This window comes from Rhinopithecus bieti, unplaced genomic scaffold (genome assembly GCF_001698545.2).
Source record: "Rhinopithecus bieti isolate Rb0 unplaced genomic scaffold, ASM169854v2 scaffold_11401, whole genome shotgun sequence".
In the NCBI taxonomy this organism is placed as follows: domain Eukaryota; kingdom Metazoa; phylum Chordata; class Mammalia; order Primates; family Cercopithecidae; genus Rhinopithecus; species Rhinopithecus bieti.
The window spans coordinates 471,635-489,393 of record NW_016807151.1 but is presented as its reverse complement, the minus strand read 5'-3'; the positions used below and the strand labels follow the sequence as shown (position 1 = coordinate 489,393).

Below are 17,759 nucleotides of genomic sequence, written 5' to 3'. Positions count from 1 at the left end.
TACTTTAAGTTCTAGGGTACATGTGCATAACGTGCAGGTTTGTTACATATGTATACTTATGCCATGTTGGTGTGCTGCACCCATCAACTCGTCAGTACCCATCAATTCATCATTTATATCGGGTATAACTCCCAGTGCAATCCCTTCCCCCTCACCCCTCCCCATGATAGGCCCCATTTTGTGATGTTCCCCTTCCCGAGTCCAAGTGATCTCATTGTTCAGTTCCCACCTATGAGTGAGAATATGCGGTGTTTGGTTTTCTGTTCTTGTGATAGTTTGCTAAGAATGATGGTTTCCAGCTGCATCCATGTCCCTACAAAGGACGCAAACTCATCCTTTTTTATGGCAATTACAAAATTCCCTTAGCCTATCTTAAAAAGTTTTCTTTCTTTGACAAACCATGACAGCTTACAAACCATATAGTTTTCTTTGGGAAACCAACACCATTTACCCATTAGGGATGCTCCTCCCAGATCCAGTTTTTCTTTTTGAGATATAGTCCCTATTTTTGTGTACTGCACCTCTGTTTCTTGTTTGATGCATGTATATTCCTGCATTTGTTAAGATTCATTTGGTTGCAGACAATGGAATTCAGAATGTCGCTAACTTTAGCCACAAGTGAGAACTTGTTGGAAGGTACCAAGATGCCACCCACAGGACTACCTGCCAGGAGGAGCAGATGGCAAACAGGAACTGGAACTCTATGGGGCACCAAGAAATGGTCTCTCCGTCCTTTGCTTCTGCTTTGTTGTGTATATCTGATTCATTTCTTCTTTCCTGAGGCCAACTGCTGTTTTCTGCTCATTAATCCACGAGGCCAAATGTGGCCAACAATGGGTCTCCACTTCCCTGTGTTCAATTGCCACCTGCTGGAGAAAAACTTTTTTTTTTTGTCCCAGATCCAAATTTCCAGACTGGTCCCTTTGGGCCAGTCAGTCTTGGCCTGCAGGGCTGGTTACAGGATCTGTGAGGCCCAATGAGAAATAAAAGTGTGGTAGCCTTTATTCCCAGAGCGGGGGGAAGTGTCCATCGTAGTACTCAGCGAGCTTCTTCATTTCTTCTGTAGTCTCTTTTTCAACTTGTCATGGTGCTTTTTATTTTCCATTTACTGTCGTTCTAAGTAAAAAAAACTCTAAATTTTAAATTATTAGCAAGCATTTTACCATTCATCTTTATACCAAGCAATGCCAGTTTTAAATGTAAATTTCAGAGCATTTAACTCATATGCAGAACCACTGAAATTACACAATTGGTGTTTTGTGACTTGTTGGCCAGAAGAGACAAACACAAACCAAACTCAGGAAGACTGAAAGCAGGAAGAGAGGATGCCTCCAGGTTTGCCCAAGGGGGATGCTCTTTCAGGCCTGGACATACTGGATGAGCTGGGGGAGTCCAGACCCTTCCAGGCATCCAAGAGCCCTATCAGTCACCAGCCACATGCACTGAGACCCAGCCAGGGAGGCAGGGTCTAGGGAAATTAGTCCAGATGTCTCCCCTTTCCACAGTCTTCCCCAGCCAGCCACAGCAGACTAACCTCCAACGATCTCTAAACCTCTGTGCTATGACACACTCAGCACCTGGGCTGGGGGTGGGCAGAGGTTTGCCCCCATCAAGACAGTTCTAACAGGTTCCCCGGTGATGCTGCTGCTGCTGACCCTTGCCCATCCTGGAACTCACTTTGAGAGCTGGCTGAGATCCCAGGCAGGGCAGCCAGTGGCTGCTCCAGGGCTGTGAAGGGCTCCCTCTGCAGATGGAGGAACTAGGCCTCCCAGCGCCTGTCCCTGGAACGTTGGCGGCTTCAGAATGGACTTGCCCTGGAGGCCGGCCTCCTGCTGCTCTGGGAAAAAGAGGGAACAGAAGAAAGCAATCCCTCACCTCGGGGACTCCTCCTGGATTAGCATTATCTAGGTGAGGAAAGTGAGACCATCACCTACCAACCAGATAACTCACTCCACCTCTGTGGGGAAACTGGCAGAGCAGCAAATAAGCTTCCTTAACCCCGGTGCGCCCTCACCCTGCTCGAGAGCTCATGGGCACATGTGTTCATCTTCAGGCCAAAGAGGGGGAGCCAGGGAGTGACAAGAGTGTCACTCCAAGAGAGTCACCCACAGGGTGTTAGATCCCCACATCTGCACCCCCTGAAATATAATCAATATTTTCCAACTGGTCCTAATCTGACCTGGGCAAATGGAATCTCATTCGAACTTGCATTTCTCGTCATAGTAACTCATATTGCTTCTGTGTTTTGCCTTTTCATATCCTTTGACCGTTTTTCTAGCTAGTTGTCTTTCCTACTGATTGACAGTAGCTCTTTGGTTTTTTGTTACTTCTAATCCCTTATACATGTTGCAAAATTTTTTATTTGCTATTTCACTATTTGTCTTTTAACTTCATAATGTGCCATGACTACCCATGTGACAGGCTCTTTGAGCCTGTTTTCTCATCTGAAAGATGGGGAAGTAGCCGCCACACTGGCTTAGTGGAGGATCCAATGAGGGAACATCTATGCTGCACTTGGTCGGCCACATCATCAGCTCCCAATAAATGCTGGCAGCTGTGGCTGCCGCTGCAGTTTTATAACCAAACTTCTCTGTATTACAAAGACCCCTGAGCCCCAGGCTAGCACCGTGAAATATAAGCACAACAGAACACACTGAATGCCAATCAGATGCAATTTGGGTCATATCGACTTTTCATTTTGTGGGGTTGCTGTTTAAATGTTTGCCAAAGTTGGAAACAAGATTGAAATTTAAGGAAAAGACAAAATGCCATGAGAGTCGGGCTAACACGAACTTCTCCCTTTGTCACAACCCCTCCATCAGGTGGTCCCTGAGTTCTGCAGCCTCGAGGAAGGCCTGCCCTATCTGGACATGGTGATTGCAGAGACGCTGAGGATGTACCCACCGGCTTTCAGGTGTGTAGCAGCCCCCTCCCCTGCCCCAGTCCCTATCCCCTAACCCTACTCCATGCCCCATCCTGCAGGTCAGGGCCCTCCTCCATCAGTTACCACATGTGTTTCTGGAGGGCAACGCCTGAGTCCTGGGTTCCTTTGTATCCCCCAGGACACCTCAGATATCTGGCCCACTTTCCTATAGCTTAACAACCTTCTCAAAGCTTCACTGGCCTTTTCTTAACACTGCCTTCCTCCCCACCCCAAGCCAGCCCTTTGGTCTCCTAGCCTTTGTTGGCTTTTGCCATTTCCCCTGCCTGTTCATTCATTATTCATTCATTCAGCAATTGTTTACTGAGCATCTACTCTGTGCCAAGCACTGGGAAATCAGCTGTATATAAAACAGATAAAAGTCCCTGACCAGTCTTGGAGCTGGCATTCCAGTAGGGGACTGTCTGAGTCCTGGGAGCTCCTTCCTGCCATCCAACACCCCCAGCTGTTCAATCCTGGAGCTCCAACATGACTCACCCTCCAAAACGTCTCACCACCCCTCAGGACGTCTGTGTTGGGCTTGCCTCACCTGGTCCTCCCTGCCCTTCCTCCCCAGCACTTTGAGCTGTAACTATACTTCATGTTATATTCTTGGAAGCATGTCTGCCACTGCATGGCATTTCACTAATGTACACACCAACCAGCCGATCACACCAAGCTGTGGGTATCTTGTGAGTAAAACCAACTATTGTGCTTCGTTCAAACTCTCCCAAACAAGGCACTCCATAGAGAAGGGCATCTTAATTCATGTCCCCAGATCCTTACAGAGAGTGAAATAACAGCCAGATTTCAAGCTCTAGAAACAAAAGCAGCACAAAGCATTGTGCTAAATTCCACTCAACACTCTTATGAATTACTAGATCACATAAACCATATGGAGATACCTTTCACCATTTTTAAAGAGAATGTGTGGATGATTTGAGGGTATCTCAAAATGATATTTCAACACAAAAGCATTACAAATAATGCAATTGTAGATATTGTCCAAATACGCAAGTCCAGAAGCAAATACAGAAAATTCCAGTGGTGTGATTGGAATTGCATTGTCCTCAAGCACGCAGGGTTTTGGGTTTTGGTGCAGAAGCAGGCCAGTCACTCAGGGGCTCTGTGCACCCTCTCCCCATGCCAGCATTAAGACCTGATGTGCAGCCCTTCCCTGATCTCCTTGAGAGTCTCTTGCAAACTGTCACCCAATTCTTTCTTTTATTTATTTATTTATTTATTTATTTTTGAGATGGAGTCTTGCCCTGTCCCCCAGGCTGGAGTGCAATGGTGTGATCTTGGCTCACTGAAACTTCCGTCTCCTGAGTTCAAGCAATCCTCGTGTCTCAGCCTCCCAAGTAACTGGGATTACAGGTGTCCACCACCGTGCCTGGCTAATTTTTTGTATATTTAGTAGAGATGGGTTTTACCATGTTGGCCAGGCTGGTCTCAAACTCCTAACCTCAGCTGATCTGCCGGTCTTGGCCTCCCAAAGTGCTGGGATTACAGGCCTGAGCCACCATTCCCAGCCTTATTTTTTTCATAATTGATATCCAGCTTTCTTCCAAGGGGATTGTGGGCAGCTGGTGTACATGTTAAAATAAAGTTGAAGATAAAGCATTCAGTGATCAAACAGAACAAAGGCCGTTTAAAGGAAAGAAGGCCTTACAGGGCCCCGGCTGATAGGTGGGGTCCAGCTTTGGCTTGGTGACCGGGGCTCCTGGCCAAGAGGGAGAGTAGCCAAGCCAAACAGGTGTGTTCTCCAGCAAGAGGACAGCACAGAAACTGATCAATGGATGCAGTACTTCCTGGACCTAAACTCAGCCATGAATCCATCAGACAAGACCTTGTATAGATGTCATGTTGAATAACAAAGGGGTTAGGCTCTTCAACACGAAAATGCGGTGGCCAATTCTCCACTGACCCGTTATAAACAGCAGAGCAGGAAAGGAAGTTGGCACAGGTGGACTAGGAAGCCGGTGATCTCACCTGAAGACCAGACAGAAACTAGAGGACCTGGATGAAGTAGTTAGAATTCATCCAACAGGTCTAGAGGGTGTGTCAGAAGACCATCTCAGCCCTGGCCTTGGTTTACTGTGTGATTGTGAGGCCCATGCTGCTCCATGCCTCTCCTTCCTACAGGTTAAATGGGGACATATGCCTGTTTCATTGGCCCTGCAGAGGTGGGAGAGAGGCAGTGGGTGGCACAGGTGGAACTGCAGTGCCCGCTCAGCTGCATGCAGCATGAGGTGTGCAGGGAGGAGCGCCAGCACTGGTAAGACAGGAGAATGGCCAGCTTCCATCCAGCCTCACTCTCCTGAGCCACCCCTTCCCCACACCTGCCCCAAACCTGCCCTGCACCTGCACACCTGCCCCACACCTTCTCCACACCTGTCCCACACCTCCACACCTGCCCCACACCTCCACACCCACCTCACACCTGTCCCACACCTGCCCCACACCTGCCTCACACCTCCATGCCCGCCCCACACCTGCCTCACACCTCCACACCCACCCACCTGCCCCACACCTCCACACCTGCCCACTTGCCCCACACCTCCACACCCGCCCCACACCTGCCCCACACCTCCATACCCACCCCACACCTGCCCCACACCTTCTCCACACCTGCCCCATACCTCCACACCTGCCCCACACCTCCACACCTGCCCCATACCTGCCCCACACCACCCTGTCCACACCATGCTCACACCACCCCCCCAAACCAGCTCCCACACCACCCCACACGCCAGCTCACACCCACCCCACACCTTGCTTTTCACACCTGCCTCATACCTGCCCACAGGCCGCCCGACGCTGCTTCCACACCTGCCTCATACCCACTCACACCCGCCCACCTTCCAACGGCAGCCCCATACTGCTCACCCTGCCATCCCGACCGCACTGCCCACACCTGCTACATCCCACCCCACACCTGCCTCACTGCCCGCCCACACCTGCCCACACCGCTCCACCACCTGCCTACACCTGTTCCACAACCACCCACCACCCCTCACACCCGCCCCACACCCGCGCCAACCTGCCTCACACCCTGCCCACCCCACCCCACACCTGCCACACCCAGGCCACCACCCCGCCTCAACCTGCCCCACACCCACCCCACACCTGCCTCAACTGCCTCGCAGCCTGCTCCCACCTGCTACATTACATTTTTCACCTATCAGCTCTGCTGGCTTTTCTTGTCATCACCATGATTATGAGACCAGACACGGTGTCACAATTTCACCCAGGACAGAGGACAATCTGGCTTCTGTAAAAGGATTTCGGGGGTGAGAATGTAGGAGAGGTGAGCTTTTTTTATTTTATTTCATCTCCCAAAAGCGGTGTTGACTTTCCCCACGTGCTGACACACTTTGACTTTTATCCATAAAAGAAAATCAGAATGGCCCTTTGTGGGGAAAACACACGCGCCCTGTCCTTGAGTGCCACTGGAGGTGCTGAGTTGCTGTGCAGCTGCCAGTTCTGGGAAAGTTCTGCCGCGGTCTCTTACGTGGATCAGTTGCGGGGAAAGGGCAGAGGCTCTCTATTCAGATTCCAGGGTGTCTGCCTCCAGGGTCCAGGCTGGTTTCCAGAAGACAAGATGAAAAGAGCCAGGATGCCAAGAGACAGCGTGTCATGACCTTTGGAACTGGTGTAGGCATCCACAACCCCAGCTGCCTGCCCTGGTTTCGGCACTGGTGGTTTGCTATTGGTCCAGACATTATAAATATGTATTTAGCAGGCTTAGGAATCTCAATGGGGTTCTCCCAGCCCTGCTTTTTCTGATTCCTCTCTGTTTCATGAAGTGCTCATACAGGAGAGGTAGCGGCAAGAAGCCACAGTGCTGCTTTAATGTCTTATGGGCAGAACAGGGCAATAACAGTAATTACTGTAATCATTGCATTTCCTCTAGACCGGTTTTAGGGAAGTCTAATCCTACAGCTTGAAGTAAAATCCAGCATGAATTATTTTTAATTTTTTAATTTTTATTTACAAACTAGCATGATACTATATTAAAACACACCACCACACAACACACACCACACACACAACAACAGTCCCAGCGGGCGTAGGTGGCTCACCACTGTAATTCCGCCCACTTTGGGAGGCAAGGAGGGGAGGATACTTTGAGGTCAGGAGTTCAAGACCAGCCTGGCCAGCATGGCTGAACTTGTTTTATTAAGAAATTACAAAATTAGTCCGGCACATGGTGGCAGTAATCTGTGATCCAGCTATTCGGAAGGAGGCTAGCAGGAGAATTGCGATTAGACTGGGGGAGGCGAGCGTTGCGTGAGCAGATAGTGCACTGCACTCCACCCCTGGGGCACAGAGGCGAGACTCTGTCTAACAAAAAAAAAAAAAAAAAACAACAAAAAACAAACAAAAAAAAAAAACACAGTCCTAACAACATGGGGAGAAGAATAAAAAAAAAAAGGCAAGGCCCCCCCGCCGCCATTCTCCATCCCAGTCCCATCCCCTAGAGAAGAGAAAGAAATTTAAGTATTCTTCTAGAAATGTTATGTTCATATATAAGCATATATAGTCTACCCTTTAAAAGTAAAGCATAAATGAGATTGTGCCATTGCCCTTGGGTAAAATGAACAATCTGATCAAATATTTTCCTCTCTGGGAGAAGCAGCTATCAGTAGAGACATAGACAACAGGGACTCACCAGGACTCACTCAGAGAGGCCAAATTCACAAAGACAGAAAGTAGAACGCTGTCTGCCAGGGACCAGGGAGAGGGGAGGGGAGGGAGTCAGTGTTTAAGGGATCCAGAATTTCAGAGGAGGAAGAGGAAAAAGTTCTGGAGATGGATGGCGGTGCTGGTTGCACAATGAATGTACTAAAACCACACAACTGCACACTGGAAAATGGTTCAAATGGTCCATTTTATGTTCATATATATATATATATATATATATATATATATATAACCACAATGAAATAACAGATAGGTGAGCAGATAAATAACTAAATAAACCCAGCCTCACCAGGACCAATTCTGGTGTTCCAATATTCCAGAATTATCACGGCAGCTGATGGACGGTTTGAGACTGTCCTCATTAAATGTTCTCATGTCCTGTGTTAAGGACTTAAGACTCAGAATCACGGATTCCAGGCGTGTGGGAGTGGTACGGACAGGAGCAGGAGTGGGAGCCTGTGTACAGGATGCGTTAGGGAAACAGAACTTTGCTATGTAGGGAGGGTATCTCGAGGCCAAGCCTTGACAGAGGCTATGACCAGTGTCTCCTCCCAACCCCGTGTTACCTGGGATAGGAAGTGGCCTGAAGTTTGGAAGCTAGGAGGCAGGAAGCGGGGCTTGGTTTTCTTGGGCTTGGTTTTCTTGCTGTGAGCCAGATCTGTTGGAGTGGGATAATGCTGAAGTCAGAGAGAGACTTCTCAATCGAACCCTATAGTCACAGAAGTAGTTGGAGAGGGGGTGGGCTGAGAGGTGCAGGGAGGTGATGAAGAGAAGCTGGGGCTGTAACTCTGCCCTCGTCCTAAAAGGCTCTATCTCATCCTTTAAAATCCCAAATCAACTGTAACCAGAACTTTTTTTTTTTTTTTTTTGAGATGGAGTCTCGCTCTGTTGCTCAGGTGTGCAGTGGTGCAATCTCAGCTCACTGCAACCTCCACCTCCTGGGTTCAAGTGATTATCCTGCCTCAGCCTCCCGAGTAGCTGGGACTACAGGCGCATGACACCATGCCTGTATTTTTAGTAGAGATGGGGTTTCACCATGTTGGCCAGGCTGGTCTCCAACTCCTGACCTCAGTTGATCCACCCACCTCCACCTCCCAAAGTGCTGGAATTACAGGCATGAGCCACCGCACCTGGCCATGACCAGAACTCTTCAGAGCATGTGCTGTCAACACTCAAAGTCCAAAAGTCTACCCAAGTTCAGGAAGAGAGTGGTTCTTCAGCTCTCCACCTCAAATTTTGTTTCTAGAAGGTTGCATGTAGGTCTGAAGAGTGACAGCATGTTTGTTTAACAGGCACTCAAAGCCAGCAGATCAGGAAAGGATACTTAAAAGGTTTGGAGTTTGGGCTACAGAGGTTTAAGGTAGGTCTTTCATGGCAAGGAATGTTTGAAATTGGGCAAAATGTATGACATAACAATTTAGGAATGAGTGGATACAGGTAGGCAAGCTGAAGGGAGTTCTGACAGGTAAGACTGTTGTCTGGTAAGTGAACTGTTTGCTCAAGTCAGCAAACCATTGTCCTGATAGGAAAGTGATTTGCTCAGACAAATTAACTTGCATTAATTTCCTGAAGCCAACAGTGAAGTTATTTATTGGTTCAGAGGTTTATTTTCCTTAGCAAGAATTTTCTGGAGCAGAGAGGAAGTCACTGACACAGGTGGTCTCAATGCTCAGTCCAAGAGTTGAGTTGTGTAGCTCCAAGTAGACTCATTTCCCAGGGTCACCTTCTGGGCCATAATCAACAAGGTACAAGCTTAAGAGAGCCATGCCGGGTTTTCAAGTTGCAAGGAAGACAGATTCACTGGTGTTTTCTTGAGTCACGGGTGTTGGTTTTAAGAAACGGATGAAGTAAGGAAGCTAGAACTCTCCCAGGAACCAGGAACAGCTCTCACTGGCAGGCCTCAAGGAGGAGACCCGAGCTGGGGGACTGGAAAGTGGTTCAGATGTTTCAGAAGCTACAGTAGCTCCAGCAGTCAGACTGGGGTGTGATCTCACAGCATCAGGAGCCCTGAACACTGGCCCAAGGCTCAGCTTTGAACACAGCTTGACCAGGTAAACCTGGAGACTGCATCAACACCAGCAGCCTCCAACACCCCTGACCAGCTCATGGCCTTAATCCCAAACCCAGGTCCTAAACTACCTTTCACTGTGCATCACAAGTCACTGCCTGTCTTCCTGGCTTCCGATCTGCTGCCTTCTCCGATTCATGGTCTCACTTCATCCATTGATTGCCCTTGACTTTGAGCTACAGGTTTCACCAGCTAACTGTGACTCTAGCCTCAGCTCTGGGGCCACACAGCCTCAAGCACCTGGGTCTTGCCCCAGCTCCAGATGCCTGTCCTAGGTAGCCCATCCTTGGGAAGAAGCAGACAAAACTGCATATCAGAGACATAGCTCTGGTTGTCATGAGAAGACTGTATTGGAAAGAGGTCAAGGAGAGACAAGAATCTAAACTAAGGAGATGGCAGTAAAACTGGAGAGATGGCAATGTAAGAAAGACCAGTGATGAATCTGCAGATGGGGAGGGACGAGTCAAGGATGGCTTCCAGTTTCTGGCTTGCTTTTAAGCCTGTGTGGGAAACAGGAGGAGAAGATTCTGACGATCTGCTGCAGCTCAAGTCGACTTCGAGGATTCTGTGGATCACCCAGGGGAGAGGCTGGGTCTGTGGGTAGAAATAGAAACCTGGGGTTCAGGCTGGGGCTGGGGTAGGAGGCTTAGGAGATAATAGAAATTGAGTCTGGGAGTGCGGATGAAATCCCTGGGAAGCGCCAGGATTTAAGAGGCTGGTGGATGCAGAAGAGCCTGCCAATGAGAAGGAGAAGGAGCGCCAGCGATGGAGGAGGAAACCCACACAAATAATGTCTGAGAGAAACACACACACACACATAATGGTAAAGATGATGGACGATGGACACAGGCAGGGCACGGTGGCTCATGCCTATAATCCCAGCACTTTGGGAGGCCGAGGTGGGCGGATCACTTGAGCTCAGGAGTTCAAGACCAGCCTGACCAACATGGTGAAACTGCCCCCCATCTCTACTAAAAATACAAAAATTAGCCAGGCCTGGTGACACACACCTGTAGTCCCAGCTACTCGGGAGGCTGAGGCAGGAGAATCGCTTGAACCTGGAAGGTGGAGGTTGCAGTGAGCAGAGATCGTGCCACTGCACTCCAGCCTGGGTGACAGAGCGAGACTCTGTCTCTCAAAAAAAAAAAAAAAAAAAAAAAAAAAAAAAAAAAAGGAAGAAGAAGAAGAAGAAGAAGATGGACACAGCATGAACAGCAGGTGAATCTGGGTAAGGGATAAGCAGGTATCTTATGTACAACAACTTTTCTGTAAGTTCAGAATTATTTCCAAATGAAAATTAAAACAGAAAAACAAAACAAGGAAATGTACAAGAGGAAGACAGTCAATTACATAGACAGACCAAGTCAGATGAAGACTGAAGAGTATTCATCAGACGTACCCACAAATGTTCTTTGGGGATCTTGGCATGGGTACCATCCATGGGAAGGAGGGGACAGATGCCAGGCAGCAGGGTTAGTCAGTGAAATGGGAGGAGAGGAAGCAAGAAGGTGAGGTAAGAGGCTTGGCTGTGAATGGGAAGATAGGATAGGCTGTGGCCCAGGAATGACCCTCCAAGCCCCCACTATGGAAGCAATCCTTCCAAAGCACTTTGCACCCCAACATGGGGCACAAGAGGGGCCCTTCAGTGCTTGACAAATGGATGCATGAAAAGATGGATGAGTACATTTTCAACAAGGAGCAAGCGAGCCTAGCCTCGGGGCTGCAGGCTCCCGGGCAGTGAGTGTTAATGGGGTGGGGGCTTGGTCACCCTGGGAAGGGGGCTGAGCAGGGAATCCTGTGTCCCCCAGCCTCATTCCACACACCGTGCTGCCTGCCTCTGATCCCCTTCACACTCAGACTCTGCTTGCCCAGGCCGCCCCAAGCTCTGCTCATCTCTACTCTGCACCCACCCCCCAACCTGGTGTTTCCCTCAGGTTCACACGCGAGGCGGCTCAGGACTGCGAGGTGCTGGGGCAGCGCATCCCCGCAGGTGCTGTGCTAGAGATGGCCGTGGGTGCCCTGCACCATGACCCTGAGCACTGGCCAAGCCCGGAGACCTTCAACCCTGAAAGGTGAGTGCTGCCCCTTTTAAAAAGCTCTGAAGGCATGTGTGTGGGATATAAATTTACCAGTGGAGGCAGCAGCCAGGAGGCAGAGACTTAGCAAAAGTGTCCCCAAATAGTCAAAACTTATGGCAATTCAGATAGATGTTTGCAAGGCATAATTTCCAAAGGAAATAATTATACCATTTTTTCAAGGTCCAAACTGAATCCAGACATTTAGCATTTCAGCAGCCCTGCATGCAAGAAACAAGGCAATTTCAAATGATTGTCTTCCATTCATTCAAGCCAGGACATGGGATACAGGATTGTATTTCAGGTCTGCACTGGAAAGTAACAGAACATCATTTCCTTTTTTAAAAACGGGCGTCTATGCCAAAACAACAGCTTCAGCTAATGTCTCCATGACTCTAAATTCATGGGATCTGCTGGTTGACCTGGGTCCCCTCCTTCCACCACCTGGCTTTGGTTGTCTCATTTCTGGACTCTGTGATTGGAAACTGAGCAGGCGGCCACACCCTGGTCCTCATCAGAACCACTCAATACCCCCTCTGTGTGCGTGGTCTGGCAAGGGAAGGGCTGGCCCGGCACCAGTTGTGTTTTCACCTTTCATGGCTCCAACTGAATTCAGCCCAAGTCTACAACCCAGTCACTGGGAAAGCGTGAGCAATGGGATCTACACAAATAATATTCCACAGACATCAGCTCCTAAACACGCTGCAGCCACAGGGCTTACAACCTCACAATAAAGCCCGGGGTAGTAAAAAGTGAGCTCGCTGTTACAGAAGAGTGCCACCTAGCTTCACTGTCATGGGCTGCACGCTGCAGGCAAATGCACTACTTGGTAGGAGATTCAGCAGTTCTGAGGAAGGGCCTCCAGCTCTCCAGGTACTGCAGCTCCCAATGGTTCAGGTGTCCAGTGCAGGGGCCTGCAAAGCAAGCATGGGCAGGAGAGGTGCTGCCAGTGTGGTTCAAGAGACCTGCAGGGCAAGCCAGTAGGACACACCCCCAGGATGGCCCCGGGAGGTGCTGAGGTGCCTGGTACCCTGCCAAGGAAGTAAGCAGGTGGTGGCTGGGTCATCCTGTGTGAGGGGAGGTGGTGCCATGGGCCCAGGTGAGGACTAGGATCGCCAAGCCCTGGGGTTCAGGGATGCCGTGTTTAGACTCTGATTGTGGGTGGCAGTGAGTCTGTGGGCTTATTAGCCACACACCGAATTCCTAAGGAGAGGCAGGGAGGGCGCTGTGGACATTCCAGGTGATTCTGTGGATTCAGCTCTGCCTCTGGGGCTGTGCAGGAAGACAGGAGGCCAGGAGCAGAGAGGGACTGAGGCTCAGGAATGAGCAGCCATAAGCTCCCAGAGCCTTAGGGACATCCTTGTCTCAGATGTAGGGGTGGCTCAGCTGGAGTACAGGGCTGCAGAGGGGAGGGAGAGGGTGTTCTGAGCCAGCCCTGACCACACGGACCTGCAGGTTCACCGCTGAGGCCAAGCAGCAGCACCGGCCCTTCACGTACCTGCCCTTCGGGGCCGGCCCACGGAGCTGCCTCGGGGTGCGGCTAGGGCTGCTGGAGGTCAAGTTGACACTGCTCCACGTGCTGCACAAGTTCCAGTTCCAAGCCTGCCCTGAGACCCAGGTGAGGCCCCACTGCTCAGAGGCAGGGGCAGGGGCGGGGGTGGGGGGGCCACCTCAGTTCTCTGCATGACAGCGGGCCAGCCTGGGGGCAGCATCAGGCTCTGCCTCCGTGAGCCTGGGCGAGCTCCTTAACCTCTCTTGGCCTCAGTTTCTTGATCCGTAAAGTGGAGATGATAATAATAACACCCTCTACCTCTTAACGTCCTGTGAGGATTCAGTGAGTTCACACAGCACTCAGATAAGCCCTAGCACACTAACCCGAGTACATGTTAAATCATTGTTATTAGTATTGTTCTCTGCACATCAGGGCTGGACCTCACCTTGCTGTAGCTCTTCTCACTTCCACAAAGGGCACAGAGACAATGGCATTTGCAGTTGTGACATGCGCCTGCCTTTGTGGGGTGGGGAGGTGCATGGCTCGTCCTACAGAAGCTGGAGACACTTCCTCTGGCTCCTCCTGACAGAGCAAAGTGCTGTCTGCTTGAAGGGGAAGCTGAGGGGTTTCAACTCCTTGAAGGGTACCCCCAGCTTTGCCTTCCCCTCTTGTGCAGACACTCACATGTCCCCAGGGCCACAGCCTGGTCCCTCTCACAAGTGGTGACACAGACTCTTCCCAACATAGGCCTTCATTCCTGAGGTCCCAGACTGGTGCACAGACCCCGTCCTCACCCAGAGAGCTGGGCTCCCCTGAAATGGGGCCCTACCCACTTTTGCAGCCCTGTTTCCCCCGCACATCACACACTCCAGATCCAGTAGACCAATTCCTCAACAGGTCAGGGAGCCTGTATCACCCCCTTTCACACTCACAGCAATCCCGCAGAGTAGGAGTGATTATTCCCATTCTTTAGATAAGGAACTAAAGCTCAGAGAGGTTAAATAACTTGCCTAAGGCCACACAGTTGGACTGCAGGCTTCGTGATGGCAGGGACCCAGCCTGTCATATTCACTGTTGGACTCTGCAGCATCTAGCTTATTATGTCAGGCGCATGACAGGTACTCACTCATTCATTCAACACGAATGAGCAAATGGATAAACAGCCAGAGATGCAAGAAACGGGGGTCCTCACCCAGATCCTGCTCACTCTCAAGCTCTCCCTCCTTCCTGACATCTGACTGCATCTCTGCACAGCATTGGCTATTCCCTGTCCATTCCGACCACTGCTGTCCCCTGCACCTATCCTCATGCTGGTCCTGCCACCCGGAACCCTCTGTTCAGCTGCAGACCTGGACAGGCAGGCACAGGAAGGCATAAGGACACAGTGACAGACAGCGACAATTCTAGATTGAAACAGGCAGTGCCTCTGACAGAGAACATGGGACCAGCTGCTGGTCCTGGAGGAATAATGAGCTTGGGTGGGGGACACAGTCTGAGGTACTGAAATTGAGCGCGTCCACACACTCTAGGCTGGAGAGAGGGAGGGGCAGATCAACAGCGCAGAGCCAAACCAAGCGAGGTCAAGTGGCAGACGGAGGAGCAGCCCCACTGCGTCAGGGCTTCCACGTGTGTGGGGCTTGCCTCACTTCCCCATGATCTCTATGTAACAGCCAGACCAGTCTCCCAAACCCTGCTTATGCCTGGTACTCCCCAGCTTAAGAACCAGCATGAGTCAAGGGCTCCCCATTCTTCCTTGTCTGCTGACAAGTGCTGGGGCCTGCAGCTTTTTCAGATGTCTTTGAGGGCTGTGGTTCCTACAGGAGACACGTGCAGCCCCAAGCACTAAGACCCTGGTGACTCTTTGCTGTCACATTAGCCACTGGGTCATCATTTTGCCCATAGCTCCAGAGGAAACCCAACTCCTTGAGTAATTCTTTGGCTTTTCTTCAGAGCCCCAAGTCCACCACTGGCTCTGCCTTTTGGACACAGGAAAGCTTTCTGGATGTCAGTGAGGCCAGACCACAGCACATATGAGCAGGAACAGCATGAAGCTGCTCTCCCCAGAGGCCCTCAGCCAGAGGGCATTGCTGTTACTGGCCAGGACTGGGGAGTGAGATGGGGAGGATCGGCAGGGATGGCTGCAGTCACTGAAAGATAGGTTTGGGCCTTTGCTCTCTGCTTTCTTGTGTGACCTTGGACAAGGGACTTGGCCTTCTTGAACCTCCAAGTCTTCATTTGTACAGTGAGATGCTACTATCTCTTTGACAAATATTTTAATTTTCTCTACTTTAGGTACCGCTGCAGCTAGAATCCAAATCTGCCCTAGGTCCAAAAAACGGTGTCTATATCAAGATTGTATCCCGCTGACACAGAAGGCTGCCGGGTGGAGGGAGGGCACCCCCAAATTCAAAGAAAATCCTGAGTGTGGATATTCAGAATTTTGGAAAAACGTCACTGAAGGGATTGAAAGAGTGCCTGGCATGCAAGGATAAGAGGTTCTTTACATAACATTTCCTAAATGCTTAATAAACGTTTGTTGCACTTTGTTTTGACATTGCCAATGGGGTTTGAACCAGTGCTCTAACTCCCTAAATGAAGGATTGCTTTTAATAAGCGAAAATGTAGTTTTGACAAAACAACTGAGAATGTGGGGTTTTAAAGGAAGTCCCAGGCTTGTGCTGAAAGGAATCCATGGTGCAGGACACACGAGGACACCCAGGTAAGCCTGTCCTGATGGCACCAGCTCATGGCTCTTTCGGCTTCTCGTGCATTGTGGAGTTGTAGAGAATGACATTTATCAGAAGTTCAACCTCAACAGTGGTTCCAAAGCTTTATAATGCTTTGATTTTCCCAGGTAGGGTAGTACCAACTTTATAGTCAAGTTTTAATCGACAGAAAAATGAGAGTCTGAAAAATGACATACTTCTTCTTTTAAAGAACACTGTATTGGCCGGGCGCAGTGGCTCACGCCTGTAATCCCAGCACTTTGGGAGGCCGAGGCGGGTGGATTGCCTGAGGTCAGGCATTCCAGACCAGTCTGGCCAACATGGTGAAACCTGTATCTATTAAAAATACAAAAAAATTAGCCAGGCGTGGTGGCGGGCACCTGTAATCCCAGCTACTTGGGAGGCTGAGGCAGGGGAATTGCTTGAACCAGGGAGGTGGAGGTTGCAGTGAGCCGAGATCGCGCCACTGCACGCCAGCCTGAGTGACAGAGCGAGACTCCATCTCAAAAAAAAAACAAAAAAACAAAACAAAAAACCACTATATTAATTTTGATCAAAGAATCAAAACACAGAGGTGATTTTTTTGTAAAAGTAATTATTGTGTTGCTAAGCAGTTCACATTCAACCAAGCACTTGCAAGGTCAGTCTCAAGGTCTGCCACCAGCAGCTGTGCACTCGTGGCTGCTGGTGAAGAGCAGCATCACCTCCGTGCCTCAGGGGCCTCTTCTGTAAAATATGGAGGCTGGCCTCGATCAAAGATCTCTTCCTCCTCTAGTTGACACCTGAGCAGCTTTAAGGGGCTGAATGTTGTATAGAGAACGATCTTGCAGAAATCTGGAGGCCCCTTATGTGACACCCAGATGCTGATGACCCACCTTTAGAAACTTCAGGCCGTTTTGCGAGTGTTGGCAGAACGGGTTTCCACATATTCACTGCTGGGACTGCTGCCTCCAATGTTTGATGGTCCCCCATCCCCTTCAGCCCAGAGCACCCACTGTGTCCCTCAAAGTCCCCCTTGGGGGGGCCCTTTCTCTCACTCTCTGGCCCTCCAGGCAGGAAGAGGACACCCCAGCTGCCCAGCACTGGGCCAGGCCTGTGAGTGACTGTTGCCTCAAGGTGCAGGGCTGTCCTGTGGCCCTCCCCACACCCTTGTTGCCACCACCTGCCCTTCTCCATTACCTGGCCCCTCTGCAATGCCCAGCCTGGGACTCAGACTCACTGAAGAAAACCATTGGCCTCCCTGCCTGTCCCACAATCCCTGACCTCCCCATGGCCACCACCCCATAGAACCTCAGCCTGCAGACAGGCCCAATGGCACACTCAGCTCCCTGCCTGGAACACAGCCCCACAACCTGAGCCCTCCTTTGGGACCTCCGGCCCCAACCCCCGGCCCGTCAGCTCCATCCAGCTTCTTCACCTTCCCAGTTCAGGTGGTCATCACCTTCAGACACAGTGGTAGAGGCCTCCTCAAGAGCTGGGGTCACTGGACTCGTCCTTCTACTGTGTGAACCCACCAACCCCACCTCTGCTTAAATCCCACTGTTCACATCCAATACCAGCTATCACAGGGCAGGGAACTGTACCGCCTGGTCCTCCAAAAAACCCTCTTGCTAGATTCCCAACTGGGTCCTCACAAAGATTCTGGCCAATCCCACACACACACCCCCATGTCCCAGATCCTACCACCTCTTGGCATCAAACATCTTGAGAGTCACAGTCATTTCGACCCCTTCCCATCACAACGTCCACCCTTTCTGCACCGGCAGGAACA

At 50.4% G+C, this 17,759-nt stretch overlaps 1 protein-coding gene across 1 annotated transcript in view; it reads left to right on the top strand.

The window, feature by feature from the left end:
- The window catches only part of TBXAS1 (thromboxane A synthase 1), a 196,621-nt gene extending 180,798 nt beyond the window's left edge, over positions 1 to 15,823 (top strand). The window contains exons 10-13 of the mRNA XM_017880363.1: positions 2,823 to 2,914; positions 11,630 to 11,767; positions 13,226 to 13,388; positions 15,555 to 15,823. Of these exons, the coding sequence (XP_017735852.1) occupies positions 2,823 to 2,914; positions 11,630 to 11,767; positions 13,226 to 13,388; positions 15,555 to 15,629 (468 nt within the window). The 3' untranslated portion in view covers positions 15,630 to 15,823. The remainder of the gene's footprint in view (positions 1 to 2,822; positions 2,915 to 11,629; positions 11,768 to 13,225; positions 13,389 to 15,554) is intronic.
- Positions 15,824 to 17,759: the final 1,936 nt, after the last annotated feature.